Here is a 25,229-nt window from a genome sequence, read left to right as displayed (position 1 = left end):
TTTTCTCTCTATGTTTTCTGTCTACTGAATATTAGATTCGGCTTGGGCCATCTAACGCTATTATACGCATTGTACTTTTCCTTTCCTATTCTTTCAGGGGAAAAGACCCTGCGGAGACCACATCCTGCCCAAAAGGGGAGGTCAACATGTGGCAATATGGCACATTGAATCACCAGCCGCACATGGAAGAGGCATGGTGGTAGGTCCTGCCTCGAAGGGGAGGAGCTCTACAAACACAGCATCCGGGGGCAGAGAGAGCTCTACCCAAGGGAGACACGGGTCTGCTGACAGGGAGAACATACCGTGGAAAATACATCACAGGGGGCTACCGAAGTAATCGGCACCTGTGGAGAACCTATCCCAGAACTAGGCATATTAGTACCCGTAGTGAGTCTGGCTGCAAAATCCTCCACCTATTCGCAAGCCACAGGGCTAGGGAGGAAGGATATCCAGGGTCCACGACATCATGAACTCGACTGGGGGTAAAAAGCTGTTTTTTCCACAGGGGAGGGGACAGGCGCTAAACACAAGCAATGCACCTGGCCAGCTGTTCCGTATTACCAAATTCTACCTGTTCGTACCTGAAAGAACATGGGACAGCCACCCCTCCAGCTACTCCTGCAGGAAGGAGAGCACTGACCCGACTGCACATCTCTGGGGGTCTTTGCTATGGGAAGAACACAACTTAGTGAACACATGCCACTTCAGGTAATACAGCTGCCTTGTAGAAGCAGCCCTGGCCTGAGTGATCATGTTTACCACTGTGGGCAGTAGACCACTTAAGTCTTCCGTGTCCCGTCCAGGGTCCAGACGTGGAGGTTCCAGAGGTCTGGGCGTGGGTGCCAGATGGTGCCTTGTCCCTGAGAGAGATGGTCCTTCTACAGGGGAATTTGCCAGGGAGGTGCTGTCTGGAGTAGCTTGAGGTCCGAGAACCAATATGGCGCCACAAGGGTGAACTGTTCCTCGTCCTCCCTGACCTTGCACAGGGTCTGTGCAAGTAGGCTCACTGAGGGGAACGTGTATTTGCGCAGCCCCTGGGGCCAGATTTGTTCCAGCGCATCTGTGCCAAGGGGGGCTCTCAACATAGATTTTTTTTAATGTTAAAATACTCACTTTTTCTAAATTAAAGCCACAAGACATAAACAATATGCATGTTAACATGATTTTAGTGTGATAAAAACACCAACCTTTTCTGTGTAAAGTTATAGCCAGATTTGCAACTTTGTTGCCATGACGATGTAATGTCCACAAACCCTAAAACTGTACAAATTACAATTTAAACAACTTTACAGCTAAAATAATACATGAGTTTTAAAATAAGAATTAAAGTAAGTGCTTTTATGAAATTACAATATTCACGTTTCTGCTTTTAAATCCTCCAACAATGGGCTCCATTTATTTCCATTGTAAGAGCACCACTGTAACCTCTTTTAAAAGAAATGGAAGGATGAGTCATTTTAATTTTTGTTCAAATCAACACAGATGCTGTCGATTGAACTTAACTTGCTTTGAACCTGTAACATCCCTTTAATCAGATGACAACTGACCTCCACATGTTGCACATGTTCTGAAAGGCACACAACCTGTTTTAAACCTGATGTATTTGTCCTCTTTCCTTCAAATATTCGATTACGCATTGTATCATGTACACTTGGACATTCAGATGAACGCTGTAGCTCAATTTCACAAAAACATGCTGTAGCTCAAATGTAACTGCTCATATAAAAGTACTGAATGAAAGTATCCAACTGCTCCACAGTCTTCCCATTGGTAGGCTCTGCATCATGTCACTGCTCATTTACATAACGTTAAACTGCTCAACTTTGTCACATCAGGATTGCTGTCACTCATGTCGCCTCATATTGACAACTCTCATAGAAAATGAATGACTGGTCACTTTTTTTTTAAAGTAAATCTGTTTAAGGTAGCACAATATATGTGCATTGCACAGAAACAATATCTCATTAGTTTTGCAAAGGTGTCTGTCTTTCTGGTTCATTTAGTAATTTAATATAACTTAATCGACAGCCTTCTACCACTGTTTTGTTTTGTTTTTTTCAGGATGCTGATAGAGGAAGTGTTGTGAAACAAAGCACGAGTCTGCAGCTGGTTCATTTGCATCTGAGTGGCGGAGAGTGTCTGTGTGCCTGTCTCAAGCCACCACTCCACCTAAGAATGCTGAGTATAATCAAATTACACCAGCTGGGGTGCTTGCCTAAAATACAACAATAAATCATCTGAGTACATAAACAACCTACATACTTTTTAATCACTAGAATAAAGTAAAAAAAACAAGAGCTTCTTGCAGTTGCGGTCCTCACTGTCAGTTGTTGTGGAGTAAAAAGCAGGAACTAATCGGTGAGAAGCATTTGTACATGAGCTGAGATTTATTATTTACTTGAATTTATGCTCTCATGCAGTAGAGATCTAAGAGGAGGTCAACACTATGTCAAGCGCTGGTTTAAATAAGCCATGAAATTGAATCTGCACATAGGCAAGTGCTTGCAGCAGTCCATCTAATGTTTTGTTATTCTAACCTTGCTGTGGGTGCACTCTCGCTGTACTGGCTTCTTACCAGTGGATTTCTGAGTCTTCTAATGCAAGATAACATTTACATAAACATATTATTTCAAATGAATGGCCTCAATAATTTGAATGAATGCACTCATTATCTAGAATATACTGACCTTTGACTTTCAACAAAAATTTAATGTGTTTCATTGTATCAGTATGATATGCTGATAAATTAGGGAATGTCAAGTAAATGTCACACTATATTGTGTCCAAAATTAATAACATTTGGAAACCATAATTTATTTAATTTGATCTCAACTTGGAGTTTCTATAATATGTGGAATGTGGAACGGACATTATTAGCAGTTTGGAAATAATCCCTCAAATTATTTTCAATGGATTCCAATCTTGACTTTATCATTCACTATTACAGCAAAACTTCATAATAACAATAATCAATAAGTAATTAACAAACATTATATAATGTTTAACATGCATATTCAAATAGGAAAACAAATGAGTATATTAGTATATCATGACATGTCTATCTAACTGACTGACTGACTAACTAAAATTATGTTCAGTAAGCAAAGATTATGTTTTGGTTTAGTGCAATTTATCTTAATATTCATTTTCTATTGTGTAATTACTCTTAACATATCCTGTCCAAAAACAGCATATGAATATAAGCCATTTTAGCTAAATCTGGCACATATAAATCAATATGAATTAATGTGTATTGTCCCTGACAAATAAATACTGTAAATACAAAATATAAACTATTTGAATTAACATGAACTAAATATCTGTTAAAATTATTATATACTGCAATCATGTTGATTAATCCCTTATATATAAAATGTTTTTATTATAAAAGTGTTTCATTGAATCGGTTTTGTTTAAGATTTCTGGGAAAAGAAGAAAACTTGAGACTAGTACATTCTCAAAAAATGTCCTATGCAGACATTAACAGAGGATAGAAATAGTCTAGGTTACTGTTGTAACCTCCGTTCCCTGATGGAGGGAACAAGACGTCGTGTTAAATGAAGTGACACTAGGGGACTTTCTTGAAGGCCACGGTTACCTCTAAACTTGAGAAAAGGCCAAATGAGAATTTGACAGACTGAATTTGCATGTCCCTCCCCCAGACATACAGGTATAAAAGGAGGGAATCGTGCATCTGTTCATTCAGGTTTTGCCCTGAGAAGCCGAGAATAAAGGTTCGGCCATTGCAGTGGCTCGGTTCAGCATCATGGCTGGGGGGACACAATGTCTCGTTCCCTCGATCAGGGAACAGAGGTTACAACAGTAATCTAGACATTCCCTGTCTATCACTCACATCGATGTTGTGTCAAATTAAGCGACACTAGGGGTCTCTATTCAATGTGCTGAACCGAGTACGTGAGCTGCTGACGCAGGTGCGGGCATGCAGCTGCGTGCCAAAGCAACAGGCTGCGTCAGACTGCACGTTCACTTCCCCAACGCCCCATACAAAATCATCATAAAGTTTTTAGGTTACCGGCATCCCAAGGGGGGAACAAAGCGACGTGCCAAGCATGGGAGCAGGCCGTGCCAGGCATGCCTTTTCTCTCTCTATGTTTCTCTCATAGAGTTAAAGTGGCTGGTGCCATTTTAACGCAATCACAAGCATCCATGTAGGTGTTCTTTTCCAACTCCTATTCTTTCAGGAGGGAAAGACCCTGCAGAGACCACCACCTGCCCAGGCTGTGGGGAGGTAAAATGTGGCGAAATACATCACGTGGGTTTTCAGGTCACATGTGGAAATGGCACAGTGATAGATCCTACCTTCTGCGAGGGAGGAGCTACTACACACACGGTGACCAGGGAGACACGGGTCCGCCAGTAGGGGGACCGTACTGTGGAAAATACACACAGGGGGATTAATCCACAAAGGCCCATCTTGTGGAGCACCTATTCCAGTACAGAGTAATTTTAGTACCCATAGTGGGTCTGGTCGGGGATTTCCTCTGCTGAATTCACGGACCAGAGGGCTAGGGAGGAAGAACATTCCAGGAGCGTGAATTTAGTGGATTCTCCAAAAGAGCTATGTGCAAACGGAACACCCGGTGAGACGTTCTGCACTACCGAGTTCTACGTGCTCGGACCTGAGAGAACATGAGACGAGACTGACTCAACCCTGAGATTGTAAAATCTCATAAAGGTATTGGGAGTTTCCAAGCTCGCTGCTCTGCAAATGTCTGCTAGGGTGGTGCCATTGGTCAGTGCCCACGAGGATGCCACACTTCTCGTCGAGTGCGCTTAAACCCGCAAGAGGGTGGGCATGGCCTGGGTATGATAGGCCAAAGCGATGGCGTCAATGGCCCAGTGGGAAAGCCTCTGTTTGGAGACAATGTTCCCTTTCTGCTGTCCACCAAAGCAGACAAAGAGCTGCTCAGAACACCTAAAGCTCTACATGCGGTCCACATAGGTATGCAAAGCATGCACCGGACACCGCAACAAAGAGGCTGGGTCTGACTCCTCCCGGGGCAGAGCTTGCAGGTTCACTACCTGGTCCCAGAAAGGGGTCATAGGAACCTTGGGCACATAGCCAGATTCTCTGAACCAGGGGGGAGCTTGCTCTTTTCCCAGTTGATCTGAAGCCCTAGACAGCTGATGTGCCTGAGCACCTCTGGGCACACAGTGACTCTCGTGAGTGGGCTAGGAGTTTTTGAAAACTCGCAAGTCCAAGATCGGTCGTAAGCAGCCGCCTTTCTTGGGTAATGTGGCAGAGCGGTGGGCGGGGCCGGGTCATGATCATACACACCCGGTCCCTTATCAGGCTAATCAAGCCTCTGAGAGGGATAAAGGCAGACTGATGAGGATTGTGCGGGAGAGAGAGATAATTTACGGACATGTGTGTGTTTGTCTGTTAAGTTTATCATTAAAACTATTATTTATATTGTCAAGTCGGTTCTCGCCTCCTCCTTTCCATTGACTGCTTTATACTGGTGCCGAAACCCGGGAAGGAAGATGGATGCGCCGTAGTAGAGTTCTCGCCACTACGTCCACCTCAATGGAGCAGCCGCTACCATCTGCTGGGGGATGAGGAGCCCGGCCGCCTGGAAGTGGACGACAGCCGCCTGGAAGCGGACGATGGCCGCCGACCACGAGGGGAGAAGGGGCTCCTAACCGAACGCCTGGAGCGGTCAGGGCTGCTGCCAGGGGTGGAGGAGTCCCCTACAAGCCGTTGAAATGCGGCGGGGTCTGAGACCGCCTGGAGTGGACAGAATGCCCCGCCGTGTTCTTGGGGAACAGAAGGGGTCTCCCCCGTCTGCCTCCGATCCGCCTGGAGAGGCGTGGCTATCGTCCGTTAGATGATGAAAGAGTGGCCGAGGAACAAGCTACAGCGTATCAGAGAGGAACAAGCTACAGCGTATCAAGTGTTTGTTTTTTTAATCTCTCTCTCCTCTCTCTCTCTCTCTCTCTCTCTCACTGCCACTCCGCGTTGGCCTTTTCCCTCTCATTTAAATTTGACAGTGTTTTTTTTTTTGGGGGGGGGGTACTACACTGTTACAGGAAGTACCCCCCCATTTAATTATTTCTGTTTCCCTCCCCTTGTCCCCTCCCTCATCCAGGTAGATGAGGATGACCTGCCAGCAGGTGGGGCAAGAGGCATGTCCCTCCCCAGGGAAAGAGGGGGGACATGTATGTCATGCCGGGGGCTCCCCTGCCTGACAGAACGAGGGAGGAATGTGGCATGGTGGAGGGCAGGGCCGGGTCCTGATCATACAAACCCGGTCCCTTATCAGGCTAATCAAGCCCCGCCCTCCGTCCTGCCACAGGTACCATGAAGTAAGGGCTGTACAAACCCTTCATCTCGGATGGAGGGACAGGCTCTATCACGTCTTTGAGTAAAAGGGTCATGATCTCCGCACGTAGGGTGTTGGCGTCTTCACCATGCACTGAGGTAAAGCGGATGCCGGCGAAAGTGGGCGGGGGCCTGGTGAACTGAATCCCGTAGATGAGTTGGATGGTCCTGGCCATGACGGTGTATGTACCTGGCAAGGCTTCGCAGCGTGGCGAAGCAGGTAGTGTCGCATTGGGAGGTAAAAGTGTGTCCCCAGGCTTTGGTGCTGAGAGAACCCTCTAAGTTCCATTACCTCGCTCTACGCACATGGCAGAGGGCGGGTTAGTGATTGAGGAGGACTCATCAGAACCGTCCAGCCTGGGGGCAGCAGTCGTGGGTCCGGAGCCGGGGTCCACGTCCGGGGTCCGCATCCGGGGTGCTGGGACTGTCAGAGTGTGGCACCGGGTTGCCGTCAGAATGGCATTTGTGGGCCAGATGACCCAGGAAATTAAGAAATCGCTCTTTTATTGAGAGGATTTCAGGATTCTCCTCCCAGCCCTCCACCAGGGGATGGAGTGGTCTGCTTACCAGATCTGGAGCCAATGTCTTGTTCCCTGGGTCATCCGTCACAGGAACGCTTGGGAGCCTTCCGGGTCCTCGAGGAGGTTCAAGAGACAGGGGTGCGCATTTCCTGCGGGGCGCATGACATTGGAGCTGAGAGCTGGGTCCAGGTTGAGGCGGAGCTGCCTGGCATTTGGAAGCCACAGGGGGAGGCCCTCGGCGAGCAGACGGAGCATGGCCCACGCATGATGTGGGAAATGGTCTCCGCCTGAGACGGGGGCATTGAGAAAGCGGGCTATGTCTACCTCCCGCATCTCGACCAGGGTCAGCGATAAGTGACGTTCCTGGACCACGAGGGTGGCCATCGCCTGTCTGAGTGTCTGTGCTGTGACCTCCGTGGCCTGGAGGGCGAGGTCGGTCGCAGAGCGCAGTTTCTGCAACACATCGGGGTCAGGACTACCCAAGTGCAGGTCTTCGAGTGCCTCGGCCTGGTGAACCTGCAGGAGGGCCATGGCATGCAGGGCAAAGGCGGCCTGTCCGGTGGCGCTGTAGACTTTGGGGGTCAGTGACGACGTCATCCTGCAGGCCTTGGAGGGGAGCACCGGGTGATCCCGCCAGGTGGCGATGTTTTCTGTACACAGGTGGATTACAACCGCTCTGTCCAACTGGGGGACCTCAAAGTACCCCTGGGCCACCCCGCCGTCGAGGGTAGTGAGAGCGGATGAACGAGGAGGTCAGTTGTGTGCAGTGAAAGGTGCCCACCACAACCTCCACAGCTCATCATGCACCTCCGGGAAGATAGGGACCGGGGGGTGCATGGCTGTGAGCGGTATTCAGACCTGAGGAACCAATCGTCTAGCTGTGACGGCTGCAGTCTAGTCAAGTCTTAAGCATCAGATGCCAGAATGCTCTCCGATGCAGTGACAAATTCATCATCCAGCTCGGGGGCAACAGACTGCCCATGAGGCGAGCCGCTCTCACCTCGAGTAAGTCCCCTAGTGTCACTTCATTCGAAACAACATCGAAGTGAGTGACAGACAGGGAAAATAATGTTTTCATTTGAATTCTATCAAATTAATTTTAATAGCCCTCAAAAGTCCCCCTTTATCACACACCACTTTGTATGTGGTGCTTGCCTTATAAAAATACTTAATTACAAATTAAGCAGGGCTTAAAAGTTAATTACAATATACGTTTAACAGTTTTAACTGTCAACAGTTTTCATTTTTCAGTGTTTTGCTACCCTTGTGGTGTTAAAACCTACAACTTTTTATTGCCAGTCAAATTCTTTAACAACTAAGCAACACCAATCCTTACAGCACAAACCTCAATAAAGTATGTTGATCAGACATCCTGCTTGTATTATAAATGAAAAAAGGGTTCATGTGACTTCATGCAAGTTTAAAAAAAATCTAAATTTGTCACAAAGGCAGGCTGTTCCCCATATCATCTGTGATATTTGACAGCTTTCACTTCCATTCTGTCCATATAAACATGCTGGGGAATGCGCCACACTACTTAAACACTTCACACACCGTGCAGTGGTGTGTAATAAAAGCATCGCTCAGCAAAGAATGCAATCATACAAGTGTACAGTGATGTACATGGCTCAAAGGAAGAGCAACCAACAAGTGGATCATCAAACATACAGTATGGCTTTGTAGTGTACCAGCAGAATATAAACAAACCGTTTGGGATGCAAACTTGTCTTACCTCTCATCTCTAATCCTTTTCCACACGATTCACTCACTCCTGTCATTCCCTGCTGGACTGAATCTGGGACCAGAGTACATGGATGCCATTTGTGTGTATTCCATCTATAAGAAAGATTTGTAGTGATGGTTTGCTGTGTGTATTTGTGGATTGCATTGTAAGCTTACATGACAGTGTAGAACAGATGTGTGCGTTTAGTTTCATGCAATTCTGAATTGCTAGACACAGTTGTACAGGGTTTTGATACTGAAATAAAACTGGCTGGACTGGACGATGTGTCATTAAACCATTAGTACAATTCCAATGTATTCACCTGTAAGTAGGACACACCAGAAGAGCCTCACATTCTCTCTCCTCATAAAGCGTGTCCGGACACTCTTGACCACCATTGGCTGCCCGCTGGATGATGATCCTGTATCGTGACTGTAATGGCATGGTGCTGTTCACTGCACATGGAACACACATATAAACTATTATTTTTACAGATATCTCACTTTACTAGTATTCTGTCAGTGATAATCACAACAGGAACAATTGGAAGAGATCTTTAGATATGAGGTAATGATTTGACATCTCGGGCGCAGTTGACTTCCTTCTCCCTTTGCTCTGTCTGCATGGATCCTAAGCTGATGTAACAACTTAATTTAACATAAGATGTAAGGCTCATTAAACATTGCTAATTACTAAAAGACTGATAATAGCACAATTATGAGGCTGATCAAATCAACAGAGACCCAACATGTTAAAAAGCACAATTTAGAGAGTGGCTGTCAGTTAGTTAACACTATTTCTCCTAAAAGTTTTAGCATTTCATTCAATCATAATAAACATCTGTTTTCTTCTGGGTTGTTTATAGGGAGTAATTGTCAAGTAATGGTCTCATTAAAGTGTAATGAAACTGTTCTGCAGGTAAAGGAAAACCTCTCTGAGAGCAATCTACATGCATGTGGTCTGGCTTTACTGTTTCTAAAAAAAGAGATGTAAGAGTTTGTAGAAATTCCATAGCCTATGGAATACTGGGTGAATTCCATTTGAAAATGAGCATCACTATACCCTTCACTATAACCCATACATTTTTCACAAGTCAAAATGAATCTTTGTGGTAATCAATAGTATGCCACAAATGCTGTCGTTTGAGCTTAACTTGTATTCACCCTGGAATATTCCTTTAATTTAAATGGGATGCTACCTTAAAAAACATAGCAGCAAAACTCATTCTTATAGCTGTTAAGAATAACACTTTTGTGTCAAATACAGCCTCTTTTGGGCATTTAATTTAATTCACAACTTCTGTTGTTTTATTTTGTGAGCTTTCTCTTTGTGTGTTTCTTCATAAAATAATAATAATAAAAAAAAAAAAAACATGAAAATGTGTAAAGATATATACTGTACATATAACAAATATTTACCGTTGGGTTTGAATCTCAGGTAAAATCTCAAATAATTACCTCAGTTTTCAAAATTGCATCATCCATGATCACGTGACTAAAAATGGCTATATTACTTCCTTTAAGTGTCCACTGTATGTCCCATTTGCTAAAAGCCTTGAGGAAGAACCCTTCATGAAAGGATTCAGTTGTACACTTTCGTTTGGAATGGTCCTTTGAGGAGGATCCCTTTACTGTGAGCAAAAAAGCCATTGCCTTGAGTGTGTGAAAGTGTGAGCTGCACACACACACACCACACACACACACACACACACACACACACACACACACACACACACACACACACACCTCTAAAACTATTCTTCTTTCATCACCAGCCCTCAGTACCCATGGAGGTAATAAATTATATTTTCTAATTACAAACTCTGCAAATTTAATGCTTTTTATCTCCTAGGACAAAAAGGTAATTATTACATAAGAGAGAGGCTGGCATAGGCATAGTATTTTTGTTTCAAATTAAAGGAATGTGATGGGTTCAATACAAGTTCAATTGTACAAGTTAAAACCCACATAGAATAATTTAAACCCTTCTAACAGACAAAAATTGTGGTTGCAGTAAGGCACGTGAAATGGAAATAAATGGGGAGCCACAATAAATGTAAAAATTTACAGTGTTTCAAAAGTACTGTATATCAAATTACATTATGTTAACATGAGATAACTTTTTAAAATATAATCCAATATTTACCTAATGTCATGACCATGTAAAGCCAGTAAAACACTTTCAAATGATACCACATGCTAGGATACAAAATAAGGTAAAATAATACACTATTTTAAAAAGAAGAATTCATGTAGGTGTTATAACAAAAATTGCATGCTACACAAATGTGTCTATGTATTGTACTGAACCAATAACCTTCCTTTACGTGAGATACTATTGCAAACCCACATCAAAAGTTGGGCTGAGAGGTCAATAAATGTACCTGGTAGGCAAGCTGTTGGACAGGCTGTCCATTCACAAAAAGGAGTTACAATGCAGTCTTTCTTACAAGGCAATAAACAGGGTTGAATGGTGTCTGGTTGAGCAGAATCTGGACACCTATGACACACAGACACAGAAAAGAGAGAAAGGACCTTTTTATTATATTCTCTATTAACTATCAATGATAAGCGGTCTTGATTTACAGTGCAATGAGAAGAGACAATGTTGTCCTTGACCATCTCCAATGGGTCAGGCATCACAGCAGATATCATCTGTGTTCACCTCATGCACGGCTGGATTTACTTAAACATACAAATACAAACATTATCATGTATAGATTCACTACAGTAACATTGTCTGTGCAATAAAAGGTCATGAGCACATTGCAAGTTGATCTAATATTAACTGTACTTTACCAGAAGAGGCTTCAGCTGATTGTATCTGAACAAATATATGGTAAAAGGGAGATATTTTGGTATGAGTGCCAGGAAGAAAGAGACTATGTGTGTTACTTTGTCTGTAAAGTTAAAGGAAGAGATAAAGACATGGATAAAACCCACACAACTCCCTAGAAAAGACATTTTGACATTTACAAACCCAGGGACATTTATTATCAATTTCTCTTTTGTTTTTCTGCAGCTCTCTACAATATCTGCTCTAGAGAAATCACAAAACAAAATGAAAACAACTATGTCCACACTCTTGATAAAAATCTATTAATATATACCTGCAATTTTGGTTTATTAAAATAAAAAATATTTGAACCCGGAACCCCTTGTCTGCAAATGTCACACAGTATGCATTTAACTGTTGATCCAAGCAGTTAGCCACTGACCTACAAAATCCTGGGACAGTGGCAGATAAGAAAGAATTTATAAAGTTAAATGTACATACGTGCAGACCATATCTCTGGATCTACGTCACAGATTTTATTTATCAGTAAAAGACTCAAATTTAATTATTTGTGCAGTAATTAATATGTATTACTAAGTCTACACCTTCACAATTTATGTCATCTCCACCAGCACCTCCCAAATGTCCCCACCACGTTTTTAAACAAAGTGATGCCCATTTCCAGGGACCCAACATCCAGACTGTCAGCAAACCAGGAGAGTCAAAATATAAAAAGCCATATTTTTTATACTTCTCTTAACATCGTTAACATTTTAAATATTTTTTAAAGAAAATCCCATATGTTTTATATATATCTGTCCTCCTGTCTGAAGGACCTTTGTAGACTCTTGCTTGAAAACCCTGATCTGATTTAATGCAAAGAACACAGTATACAGTATATCATCAGGGTACTTGTCCTGCTGAGTTTGCTGGCATCTCAATAAAAGTCTCTGTGAGTGAGTGTATATGCATGCACTCATCAAGTTTCTTAGAGAACATCAAGCCCTGTGAACTGGATTCCAGACATCTCATTCCAGTCTCAGTTCCCTTTCTCAGCAAGTAGTAGCTCTAAAAAAATATGCTGCTGGACTCAGCGGGACTCTACCATCTGCAGGCTGCTGAGCCCAGCAAACAGGACACATCAAAGCAGGGGACAAGCAAGAACAGAGGCTGAATTGGCTCTATGTCTCCCTCTCTAATGTGCTCTGTGGAGTAGAATGCATTACAGAGGGCAATCACACAAAGGCAATGATTAGTTTATGGAAAAGAACAATGCAAGAAATCAGTTGAAAGAAATACAGAACAGCAGACAGAAGTCAACAAGTTGACCCTTTCTTTTCCTCTTAATAGAAAAAAATCATGAAATTAATTAGAATATATATTAATTAGAATATAAATGGCAGTTCCAGCTTTAAAATCTGATCAACAGACTAACGGAATCAGTTTGAATCCACTGTATATGAGGTGTTTTAGGCACACTACTAAACAGATTCCTTTATTTTTTGAATCTGCACCAATATGATAAAACACACCATTAAAGCAATGTCACACAAATAAGAGAACTGCTGTATATATAAGGGATAATGTACAGTCAGTGGGTTGTTATCACATAATAAACCCCGAAAGGGTGATCAGGAGCAGAGGGGTCTTAAATCACCTGAAGGGGTTTATTTTGTGATAACAACCAGCTAACTGTACACTAGAAACAGTTCTTTAAGCTAACAATTGCAGGTTACTACCTTTACAGTGTATATTTGTGGATCATATTGTAAGCTTACAAGACAGTATACAACAGATGTGTGCGTTTTAATTCGTGCAATTCTGAATTGCTGCGCACATGAGTAAATTATGAAAGAACATTCATATTTGGGTGAACTATTACTTTTAAGCAATAAGCCACCTAAGGTAGTGGGTTGTGATTTCATTTATTGATTTAATAGTGGAGAGAAAGGACAGGACATTATGCAGATATGATGGGGAAACAGGATTGGTAAATGTTGCAAGCCAGACTTAAACTTGCATCACCTGCATGAGTACAACAGCTCAATTTGTCGGCACACTTGAGCAAACCACTTGACTACAGCTCTGTTGGGATGAGCATTTAGCTTTTCTTTTCCTCTTTATGGAAGCATATTATAAAGAGAACATTATTAAAAACAGATTTAACTTCTGACAGTATGCAGTGTTCAGATAAATAAACATCTCTAAGTTGAGGCTTTTCATATATCAATGTGTTTAAGTAGCTCAGCTCTGCTGTTTAACTGGGGAAAATGCGTTTTTGATAGAGCACACTCCACCTATATGTGAACCTTCTGCCTCTCTCTCATTATGACAGAACATGAGCTATAACTGATGCGTTGTTCTATCAGCCTCCAGCACATACTGTGTACTTCAAAAGGCCAGTGTGATTTGTTCTCTCCTGGCTGCACTGAAGCTTAAGATTACCAATTCATTTGTAAACATAAGTGTATTTGACACCACTTGCTCCCTAACACACATTATGCCTTTCAGACTCTGACAAACTATCTTCTATAGAGAACATAATACATGGTTTATCATAAATTACTTCTGGACTTTGATTCCAGATAGCAAATCCTCAAAACTGGATTAAAGGCTAAGGATGGGCATTTTGGCCATTTTGTCTACTCAAGGACTTGAGAGATGAAAGAGGTCAGCTTATTCAAGAAATCATACAATGCAAGAAAGAGCATTTTTCGAGTGACTTGAAATTACAGAGTTATTCTGCTTTTGACATAAAAAATGTATGGTAAAAGTTATATGTAACACAAAATGTAGGTAATGGACAAAAATATGTTTTATCATGTTGATTGGTTAATGCTTAAAGGGTTTATGAACTTACCCCATTTCAAGTGTTCCACACAAGTTCTTGGCTAGTTAAGGATAAATTGTTTAAGATTGTGACATGCTCACTGTTGCAGTGTCGAGCTGGACGGGTCGCTTAAACAAACTGTTTGATAGCACCACAAACCCACTCAGTTACACTTTTAGGTAATATCAACCAACAACTGGCATCTGCATACAAGGCTGGGACATGAGAAAAAGATGTACCACCAAAACATCTGCACACAGTAGCTCTAAGAAAGAGTGTCAATTTAAAATAGTAAAATTTTCACAAATGTGTCTCAAGATCCTAGCATTCTGTTTTAACACTTTGGCAATGTCTGGCATTTGCAAGTGTCTGTGAAGTCCACAAGACCATAAGGTGGACAACATGATGGCAGCAGTTCAGGCAACATGATCACACAGGAAATTGTCATGTTGTTTCCAAGAGTTAGGATTGACCACATTATGCCAACCCACTGACAAGTGCCATCTCTCAACAGACATTTGAATCGGGCCAAATATATTCACCTTCCCTTGCGATGCAACTGGAAGTGCATTGTGTCAACAGCGTGGTGACCCAGGTTTGGATCCCAGTGACTGCATATTTAGTGAAGAGCGTGAACTGAAGGTTGCATTTTTCCCTCTCACAATACATTTTTACTCCACTGATGTTTAGGTTTAGGGTTTTAGTTTGGGGGTTTGGTTCATAAAATATGCATTTCTCTTCACTGTATTACAGCATGTCCAGCTGAAAACAACTCACTTTTGGCACATCACCCGTGGACATTTCACCCCTAAAATGGAGCACACACTTGCCCATCTAGCCAAAAACACTTACAGCATTAGTGATGTCTAGTTCATAAAATAATAGTTCAAAAGAAAGTAAAAGAAAAAGAAAGTTACTTTATCTTAACCTGTCTCTCAGACGTGCCTGATACTCCGACTCAAAATGAGCTGATAACTGGAAGTAATATGATCTTAGAACAGGTGATATCTTCTTTTCCTAAATCTTCTTTGCAATGAACTGCTCCAATTAGTTCACAAACATTGCAACATTCTCAAGAAAACAGTACAATGAGTGGCTTGTATCAGTTCTCGGGTCAATAGTACACTGAGCTGAGAATCTCCTCTTTCAGAGGTGTCATACTGAGAACAGATGGGTTGCTGACATTGAGCATGTGTGTGATTAAGGGGCAAAATGTATGTATCTGGTGTTTTTCTGAACAGCAGAAAGTATAACAAATATATCATACTGGATATATGTTTATGACTTGATTGTATTACCATTTTATCAACATATGAAGATGATTCAGTCTACAGTTATCGAGTCAACAGTACATTTAGTTGCTCGCAGCAGTTCTTGAGTCAATACTGACTAAACTGAGAATCGCCTCTTTCGAACATAATACTGAGAACTGCTGATCAGCGAGCTGCTGATGAGCATGCAGGAACCAAGGATTAAATGAGGGGGTGAAATGTTTCAATCGAGAGATGTCAATATATCTTATTAATGAGTATTGTGCATGCAGATATTTGAAGTTGTTATGAGCTGGATCATGGTTTCTGAAAAAAAGGGTGAGTTGATTAAGTCTAGTTTAATCACTTTATATGCCTTAGACATGTAAAACATCTATGTTTGTATATCAGTGTCAGTATTGGGTGCTTTAGGTGCAAAAAGTTTATGTAGGATGTACTGTAAGTATAGAACACTTACAATAAACACACTTATTATTATAACTTAATTCAATTAAATAATAATCAGCAATATGGGCTTACATGTGGCATGACTGAATGTGATTGAGCGTGTATTCTATTATGCTGGGGTATTAGCATTATGTACAGTGACATCACTATGCAAGGATGTAAAAGAACTGGTGAATATATATATATTTTTTTACTGGTTCTGTCATAATATAAAATTAGTGGAGCAGTGTGATTGATAGTTAACCTTATTTAAATTTGGGAATTGTTATTGATTGATATATTGATTTTGTTTCTTCTAAAACTTTATTTGTTTGCTGTGTTTTTCCTTATGGTGTGCTGTGGATTGATTATATTGTTGGTGTGATGTTGCTGGATATTTGATAGTACTGTTTTCCCTCTTTCACAAACTGCAACAACAAACACTAATTGACACACCTGTAGATCCCCGTTCCCATCAGCGATCTAATTTGCCAGCTGATTAGATAATTCCTAATAAAAGGAGGCTAGATCTCTTACCGAGGGGTGAACGCTCTGGGCGGATGGACGTGCCGTGTGTGGTAGCGGACTGGTTTGCGAATCTTCTTTCCCCTCGGTGTTGCTGCTGTCTGGATCTTTCATGTCTTGGTGGAGCAGACTCTTGAACTGTACAGTATCAACGCTCACAAAGCTCCGACTAAAGGGAATTGGTTCTTTTTCTCCCACACTGATGCGTGTGTGTGCATTTTCTTTGCATTCGAGCTAAAGGAGTCTTTTAGTTGTTGTTCATTTCTGTGAAGGTGCCGGCGGCAGAGCAGCGGATACAGCAGTATTATTGAGGAGCCCGCATGAAGTACAGGAAAGGAAAGTCGTCTTCATTGTTTTGAAGTTGCCGGCTACGAGCAGGCTGCCCATTGATTTTACGATTTCTCCACTGACAGAAGCAGAGCGGCACCACAGAATTCCTGGCTCTGGACTTCTGGATTTGGAATAGGCTGTTTGAAGTCCCGCTGAAGCAAGATATTGTGCGCCGGCGATAGGGGAAACACGGAGCTGACTCCAGGCTGGACTGGACTCTGGACTGGAGGGTATTGTTTCACCCTGGGACAGAACATTGGACAATCTATGGTTTTATTGTTTCCCCACGTTTTTTGAGATGTTATTTTAATATAGTTATTGTCAACTTAACTCTTAAAATAATAAAATACTATTTTTATATATTTCTTGTGTCTTTCTCGCTGTGTTGGTGTGGCTGGGAATCTGAAACTTGATTTATTTTAAATTAACAGACTTTTACTCTGTTACATTAGTGGTGCAGTCGACAGGATATTCCCTCTCCACACCACACAGTGTAGAATGGCAGATGAAAATGAAGCACAGCCTGAAGGTCCAGAGTGCAGTGTGTCTCAAGTTACTGGGGCCAGGCTGGAAAATGTTCCACTTAGTCAGCCTGTGATAAATGCAATGATTATATGTGATAAATGCAATGATTAAATGATTAATAATTCCAACATCATTTCATGTTGTTGGAAAGAGCTATTTCAGGGAGTCCACCCTGGCCTAACTGTCTTTGGTGCAACTATGTCACGTGAAGCAAAGGGGGAATGGGAGCGTGCTTTTGCTGTCTGTCAAAAGGTCTCACAGGACGAATCCTCTGACGGACAGATTGGAGTGGCCAAGTTAACCCACCAAGACCCAGTCTATTTGCCTCCTAATAGTGAGGTGGTGCTGTGGACACACCTTTATGGCACAAAAACCAGGTCAGATTGTTGTGCTTTGGTGGAGGCCCCAGAAAGAGATGACATGTGGCAGGTGGCCCGGACTGTTACTACCGTGGTGAAAGGACGCCTCCCTATAAGGGTACGTAACCTCAATCCTTACCCCATATTGATACCTCAACGCTGCCCCCTTGCTAATGTTTTCCAGGTTGACCCAAGGCAGATTCGAGGGGAGAAGGACCTTGTTTTGAGGACTTTAGATCCAGGTGTAGTGGAAGTGGATGTGCAGACCAACCACATCCGCACAGAAGGTCAGCATCCAGTCAACCTGCTGAAAGGTGATGGCTTAACAACAGACCAGCAACAGAAGATGGACTCACTATTACAGCGATGGAGAGACATCTTTGCAGCAGGTGATGAGGACTTTGGCCAGACCAGTGCAGTCCTCCACTCCATACCTACGGGTTCTGAACCGCCCAGTAGGGAGCGCTACAGGCCAGTTCCACCAAGCCTTTACCCTGAATTGAGGGAACTTCTGAAAAACATGCTGGATAATGATGTTATAAAGGAAAGCTCCAGCCCTTGGGCAGCGCCAATTGTCCTTGTGAAGAAGAAGGACGGATCCTGGCGCTTTTGTGTGGATTACAGGAAGCTGAATGCCCTAACCCACAAGGATGTCTATCCCTTGCCAAGGATAGAAGAGTCCCTCACCAGCCTCAAGCAAGCTGCTTGGTATTCTACCCTTGACCTGGCCAGTGGATATTGGCAAGTAGATGTGGACCCGAAGGATCGAGAGAAGACTGCATTCGCTACACCCTTGGGCTTGTACGAGTTCCAGAGGATGCCCTTTGGCCTCTGTAATGCACCTGCAACATTTCAACGCTTGATGCAGCGGTGCCTGGGTGGGCAGGTCCATGACTCTCTCCTGATCTACTTAGATGATGTTGTTGTATATTCCCCAGACTTTGACACCCACATGAATCACCTGGGGCAGGTTTTTGAGAAGCTGGCAGCCCATGTCTTAAAGTTGCAGCCCCATAAATGCAGCCTGTTCCAGAGGAAAGTCACCTACCTTGGGCATGTCATCTCTGGTGAGGGAATATCCACAGATTCGGGAAAGACAGTTGTCGTTGAGAACTGGCCCATCCCCTCTACCATTAAGCAGGTACGAGCATTCCTTGGGTTTGTGGGGTACTACAGAAGATTTGTGAAGGGTTTTTCTAAAATAGCAGCACCCCTGAATGCTCTTCTAGTAGGTTCTGCTTGTATGCAGAGAGGAAATGCTGCCATCGACTGGACCCCAGACTGCCAGATAGCATTCGATTCTCTGAAGACTGCTCTGGTGAGTGCCCCAATCTTGGCATATGCAGACTTCTCAAAACCCTTCCATCTTTACACTGATGCCAGTCTGGGAGGTTTGGGGGCTGTGTTGGCACAGCTACAGGATGGCAGAGAGAGGGTTATAGCTTACGCCAGCAGGAGCCTCAACCCCACTGAGAGGAACGACCAAAATTACAGTTCCTTTAAACTGGAGTTTCTAGCCCTTAAATGGGCTGTCACCAAAAAGTTTAAAGACTATTTGTGGGGCAATAAATTCTTGGCCTATAAATTCTACAGACAATAACCCCCTTGTCCACCTGAACACGGCACACTTAGAGGCCACGGAGCAGCGGTGGGCAGCACAGCTAGTGAATTTTGACTTTGAACTTAAGTATCGCCCTGGTGCTTCCAATCATAATGCTGATGTTTTGTCCAGGTTACCACAGGAAACAGGATCTGACCAACAGGCCCAAGTGGAGACAGTAGTGGTGGAGTCAGAGGTCAGCACTGAAGCCGAAGACCATTGGAAGGATTGGCAGGAGAAAGATCAGACTGTGGCCCAAATCAAGGGTTGGGTGGCTGGAAATTGTTTTCCAGGAGCTGAGGAGAGGAAAGTGTGCATGCCGGCAACAAAACGCCTCTTAAGGGAATGGAGTCGACTGCACATCCAGGAGGGCATGTTACAGTGGAGGGCCCAAGAGCGGCATACAGGGTTGAGCCTCCACCAAATTGTGGTTCCCACAGATAAGACTTATAAGTTGTGGGAGAAGTATCACAATGCCTCAGGCCATATGGGAATAGCCAAGATTGAGGGCTTGCTGAGAAAAAACTTTTACTGGCCCAGGATGGGTGTGGACTTGCAGGAATGGGCATCCAAATGTGCAATATGCACTCAACAGAAAAGAGGACCAGAGGTAAGGGCACATTTGGTGCCTATTCTTGTATCATACCCTTTGGAAACTGTTTCAATCGACTATTTGTCTCTTGGTAGGCATGGTGACACTTATCCTTATCTGTTGGTCAAAGTACGGATGGGCTGTCCCTACAAAAGACCAGACAGCGGCCACTACGACACGTGCCCTTTGGCGCCACCTTATCCAGCCATGGGGATGTCCAGAACGAATCCTTTCAGATCAAGGAGCGGCCTTTGAGTCGACCATGGTGGCACAGTTGTGCAGTCTGTATGGGTGTGTCAAAGTTCGAACCACACCCTACGGGCCCCAAGGAAATGGGGCCTGCGAAAGGTTTAATAAGACTGTTCTGTCTCTATTAGGAACACTGAGCCCAGAAGACCAAGTGCGATGGCCAGATCACTTGCCGACTCTCCTGCAGATGTATAACAACACCCCTCATGAGACCACTGGACTGACCCCACACTTTGTCATGTTTGGCCGACATGCCCGCCTGCCAGTGGAAACTGCTGTCGGTGTGCCACCATTGACCCAAAGACTAGACCTGGAGGGTTGGGTTTACCAACACAACCAGACCCTACAGAAAGTCTACAGACAGGTGGCAGTAAAAACTAGAGAGAGAGCAGAATGTGGGACAAGATTAGGAAAACGAAGAACCTCCCCTTGTTGCCCGGAGAGCGAGTGCTCTTGCGCAACTTCCGCCGCAGAGAACAAGGGAAGTTGGCATCTCACTGGCAGCCCCAACTCTACGTGGTTATTGATCAACTACGTCCAGGCCTGCCAGTTTTTCAGATAAAGCCTGAAGGAAAAGAAGGCCCCATCAGGACAATTCATCGTAATCACCTCAGGCCTTGCCTTTTCAACCCCCCTTAGGAGCCTCAACAAGCCCCAGAGACTGAAATGGTGAACCCCAATTTTTCGAATGCCTTGTATCCTGGGCCTTTGTTACCTCTGACCTTTGTGCCTCTAGCATGTGCCCCTCCTGCAGTTTCAGTGGATGATGACCTAGTAGCCCCTATTGTGAGACCTGAGCCAGGAGATAGATCACCCCTGCGTAGGTCCCAGAGACAAAATAGGGGTAGGCCTCCAGACAGGTATGGACACTAAGACTTTGTCGGGACGACAACTGTTAAAGGGGGGAGGAGTGTCATAATATAAAACTAGTGGAGCAGTGTGATTGATGGTTAACCTTATTTAAATTTGGGAATTGTTATTGATTGATATAGTGATTTTGTTTCTTCTAAAACTTTATTTGTTTGCTGTGTTTTTCCTTATGGTTTGCTGTGGATTGATTATATTGTTTGCTGTGATGTTGCTGGACATTTGATAGTACTGTTTTCCCTCTTTCACAAACTGCAACAACAAACACTAATTGACACACCTGTAGATCCCCGTTCCCATCAGCGATCTAATTTGCCAGCTGATTAGATCATTCCTAATAAAAGGAGGCTAGATCTCTTACCTAGGGGTGAACGCTCTGGGCGGATGGACGTGCCGTGTGTGGTAGCGGAATTGTTTGCGAATCTTCCCCTCGGTGTTGCTGCTGTCTGCATCTTTCGTGCCTTGATGGAGCCGACCCTTGGACTGTACAGTATCAACGCTCACAAAGCTCCGACTAAAGGGAAGTGGTTCTTTTTCTCCCACACTGATGCGTGTGTGTGCGTTTTCTTTGCATTCGAGATAAAGGAGTCGTTTAGTTGTTGTTCATTTCTGTGAAGGTGCCGGCGGCAGAGCAGCGGATACAGCAGTATTATTGAGGAGCCCGCATAAGTACAGGAAAGGAAAGTCGTCATTCTAGTCACGTGAGACTGTTTTGAAGTTGCCGGCTACGAGCAGGCTGCCCATTGATTTTACGATTTCTCCACTGACAGAAGCGGAGCGGCACCACGGAATTCCTGGCTCTGGACTTCTGGATTTGGAATAGGCTGTTTGAAGTCCCGCTGAAGCAAGATATTGTGCGCCGGCGATAGGGGAAACACGGAGCTGACTCCAGGCTGGACTGGACTCGGGTATTGTTTCACCCTGGGACAGAACATTGGACAATCTATGGTTTTATTGTTTCCCTGGGGTTTTTTAGATGTTATTTTAATATAGTTATTGTCAACTTAACTCTTAAAATAATAAAATACTATTTTTATATATTTCTTGTGTCTTTCTCGCTGTATTGGTGTGGCTGGGAATCTGAAACTTGATTTATTTTAAATTAACAGACTTTTACTCTGTTACAGTTCGTTGAAACAAACTGTCCGAAAGGACCGGTTCACAGAAATGAATCTTTCTTTCCATAACTATTTTGAATTTTGGTAAGCACAAACAGATTTTAGCTAAAGCAAAATCAACCTACTTTTTCCAATTTCACAGTGAGATCAGTCTGGTTCATGTAGCACCAAAGATTTGGAGGAGGATTGTAAAGGCCCAGGGCACCATTTGGGACAGGGACTCTTTTAAAATGACAGAACACATTCTGTGTGAACACCTTTTAAATTCTCCCAAGTGTTCCAGTGGTTGCCCTGTACTGAAAGTCACTTGTGTGCAGTGCTGATGAAAATTTCTGTCTGTCAGGGCACAAGGAACCTTAAAAATTGGGCCCTTTTAGGGACATCTGTTGTCACTGGATTTCCATGGGTGTTAAATGTAAAAAAATTAATAAATAAAGTCACATAATTATTGTGCTTTCATGATAAATCATTGCTGTTATTTCCAAGTACCCTAGTTTCATGTCTATCTCTAGTAAATGTGACACTTTTAACCAGGACAGTGATATATACCAGCCCATAAACTCACTTTAATGTAGAAGAAAGAAATGGATAAATGGCTGCATTATTTATGAGTCCTGTTTCTTGATGCACAACACAGTATCCTCTCAATGCAATGGAACATTTTATCATACCCAAAGCACCATTATGACATTCCCACAGGATAAATTGATCAAGGCGAGACCTGCGGCTACATGAACTAGCAAAACTCTCATGCAGGAAATACAGTGAAATGTTCCAGTCATGCTAGCATTCAAAGTCATTCACAGCAGAAGACAGAGAATATTGACAGACTGAATGTAAAAGATACGGTTTCACCAGGAGTAAATCAAGCACTCTTCTCTTGTGAAAAGGTCTGAAAAATGCAAACAACTCTGGAGAGCAGCTTTCAGTTTTTACGTTAAACCATATTCATGCTGTATAAAAGTACCGCAAGCTGCAGCAAGTGCCACCAATATCTTTGAAATTCAGCCTCTACTGCTTGAACTACTGTATGATGTTAGAATGGAATCAGCTGGCATTACAGAAATGGAAAACCATCAAAGCATTGGTTTTCAATATTGCATAGAGATTGTGTAGCAGGAATATTTGTAATTACTCTAATATCCAGTTTTGCTGAACAGCAAGGCATGTTCAAAGACACATCCCAGGGCAAAAGCAATCTAATAATATCTACTTTAATCTAGCACTCTCATCAAACACAATGCATATATATTTACAAAAGCTCGCAGAGGGAAATGTTTACCTGTGGGAAGCTCGTTATTGAAAAAAAATATGCATGTCTTCGTGAAATTATGTTTTCTACTGCCTCTTACAAATGAAAATGTATATCTGAGAGAGAGAAAATGCTGACAGTGCTTATTGAAAAAGGTAATACAATGAATGATCCCATCAAGGAAACACTATATTCAGTTCATGTTGTAAACTCAAACCATACAAAAACATTTTGAATCAAAGATTTTGTTCTGTCAGCATATCCAGTATGTGATGAGCTATTTGGATGTATTTGGCGAAGCATTGGTTAGGCTGTCATCGTCTGTTTCTGAAAAGTTTGTAATGACAAACTCGAGACACAATTTCTAACTTCTAACTTTCTAATTTACATTTTAACTTAATGTTATAAGCATGGTGTAAAGTCAATGTGAGTTAATAGTCTAACCGCTACATAACACCATAGTTTAAAATAAAGTTTAGCCCACCACATATTATAAATTACACTAATAAAAACAAGGCACCTTTTGGGAATAACTGGCCCGGCGCCCATTTTCATGCAGACCACTTTACGAATCTGCACCCCGACAGCACAGGTGGCCGTTCCGTTCCAGTAGTCAGAGCCATTTAGATTCATGGAGAAGTCTTCAATGCATGGTCCCCATGGCGATGCTTCCCAGTAGAATATGATGCATGGATGATCATTACATGTTCTCCTCTCCTCCAGAGTAGTAGCAGCTGGACATGCCTTAGCTGCGAATGGGAAAGACCATTAAATGCATTACAGATTGAAAACCTATCTTAAGTTTGTTTTAATGCTCTATAAAACCTTAACGAGCTACGTAAGCACAAGAGGCATGAAAAAGAAATCCACCACATTATGTGGTGAATGAATTGTAATGAAATGGAACCTTCAGCATTTAAAGCCAGTTCACACCAAGTCTGATGCATATTAAAAGTTTAAAATAGCTGTTTTTAACAACTTTCCCAAACACTCTGTCTGTCCACTATTGGTGGACAAACAGGCAGTCCCCCCAAAGTCATTAAACTGGGAACAGAGAAATGACAGTAGTTTAACATTGAAAATAGCCTACACAAATCACCTTTAAAAACAAGAAAGTAGAAATTTTCACAAATATTGTTTTGTACTTAAATTTATACACATTGTCTCCAATGATGGAATTTCATCATTCTCTAAAAAAAGATCAAATGCCTAAGGCCAATACCAACATTTATTTTATCTATTTTTTGGCTCGTTGAATATATTACAGCAGTTTCCTGGTGAAATAAACACTATAGAAACTATATAAACATAACCAACTATATTTACAAGCTTTTGTGAGCATGATTATGTTGCAATGTATCTCATCAGGTAGAGCATTGCACAATGCAAATGACCAGGGTAAGATTCCTGTATATCACGGGAGCCAAAAGTCTCATAGAAGTGCCACATAATACCATGGATGCTTCAGCAATTAAATCTTTCATCTACTATTTTCTTTATATGACACTGCCGTTAGATTTAGGTTGAAAAAATCAGAATAAAAAAATAACAGGATGATTGCAGGATGATATTTTGGACTTGGCGTCAGGGAGCTCTTTGAGATGCATTGTTTGGTTTTAAAAAGTGTTTAGTTTTTTATATCTTTAAAATACTGATTGTTTTTCACACCTACATTTTGGACATGGTGTAAATAGGGCTTACAGCTGATAAGGTTTTTTGATAGGGTCACGTTTTCTGTTTACTTTACTCTCTCATTTAAGCTATTTGCATGTGCAGAGGCAACGGTATTCTGGACGGGACCATCTATTTGCTCAAACCATAGCAGGTGAGCAAAGTATTTGTGAGAACTTTTTGGAAACTTACACCTTTGTGATGCTATTTGTGCAAAAATGACAATACATATCTGCCTAGATTATATTAGTG

General features: G+C 42.6%; 1 protein-coding gene across 1 annotated transcript in view; it reads right to left on the bottom strand.

Annotated features, from left to right (window-relative positions):
- Positions 1 to 25,229, bottom strand: part of LOC127658855 (thrombospondin type-1 domain-containing protein 7B-like) — a 367,438-nt gene that overhangs the window by 134,339 nt on the left and 207,870 nt on the right. Inside the window, exons 10-13 of the mRNA XM_052148387.1 lie at positions 23,827 to 24,055; positions 10,971 to 11,086; positions 8,910 to 9,042; positions 8,597 to 8,700 (exon numbers count right to left, since the gene is read on the bottom strand). Of these exons, the coding sequence (XP_052004347.1) occupies positions 8,597 to 8,700; positions 8,910 to 9,042; positions 10,971 to 11,086; positions 23,827 to 24,055 (582 nt within the window). The remainder of the gene's footprint in view (positions 1 to 8,596; positions 8,701 to 8,909; positions 9,043 to 10,970; positions 11,087 to 23,826; positions 24,056 to 25,229) is intronic.

Source organism: Xyrauchen texanus, chromosome 18 (assembly GCF_025860055.1).
Source record: "Xyrauchen texanus isolate HMW12.3.18 chromosome 18, RBS_HiC_50CHRs, whole genome shotgun sequence".
Lineage (NCBI taxonomy): Eukaryota > Metazoa > Chordata > Actinopteri > Cypriniformes > Catostomidae > Xyrauchen > Xyrauchen texanus.
Note: the sequence above shows the minus strand (reverse complement) of the source record. Positions and strands in the feature narration are given on the sequence as shown.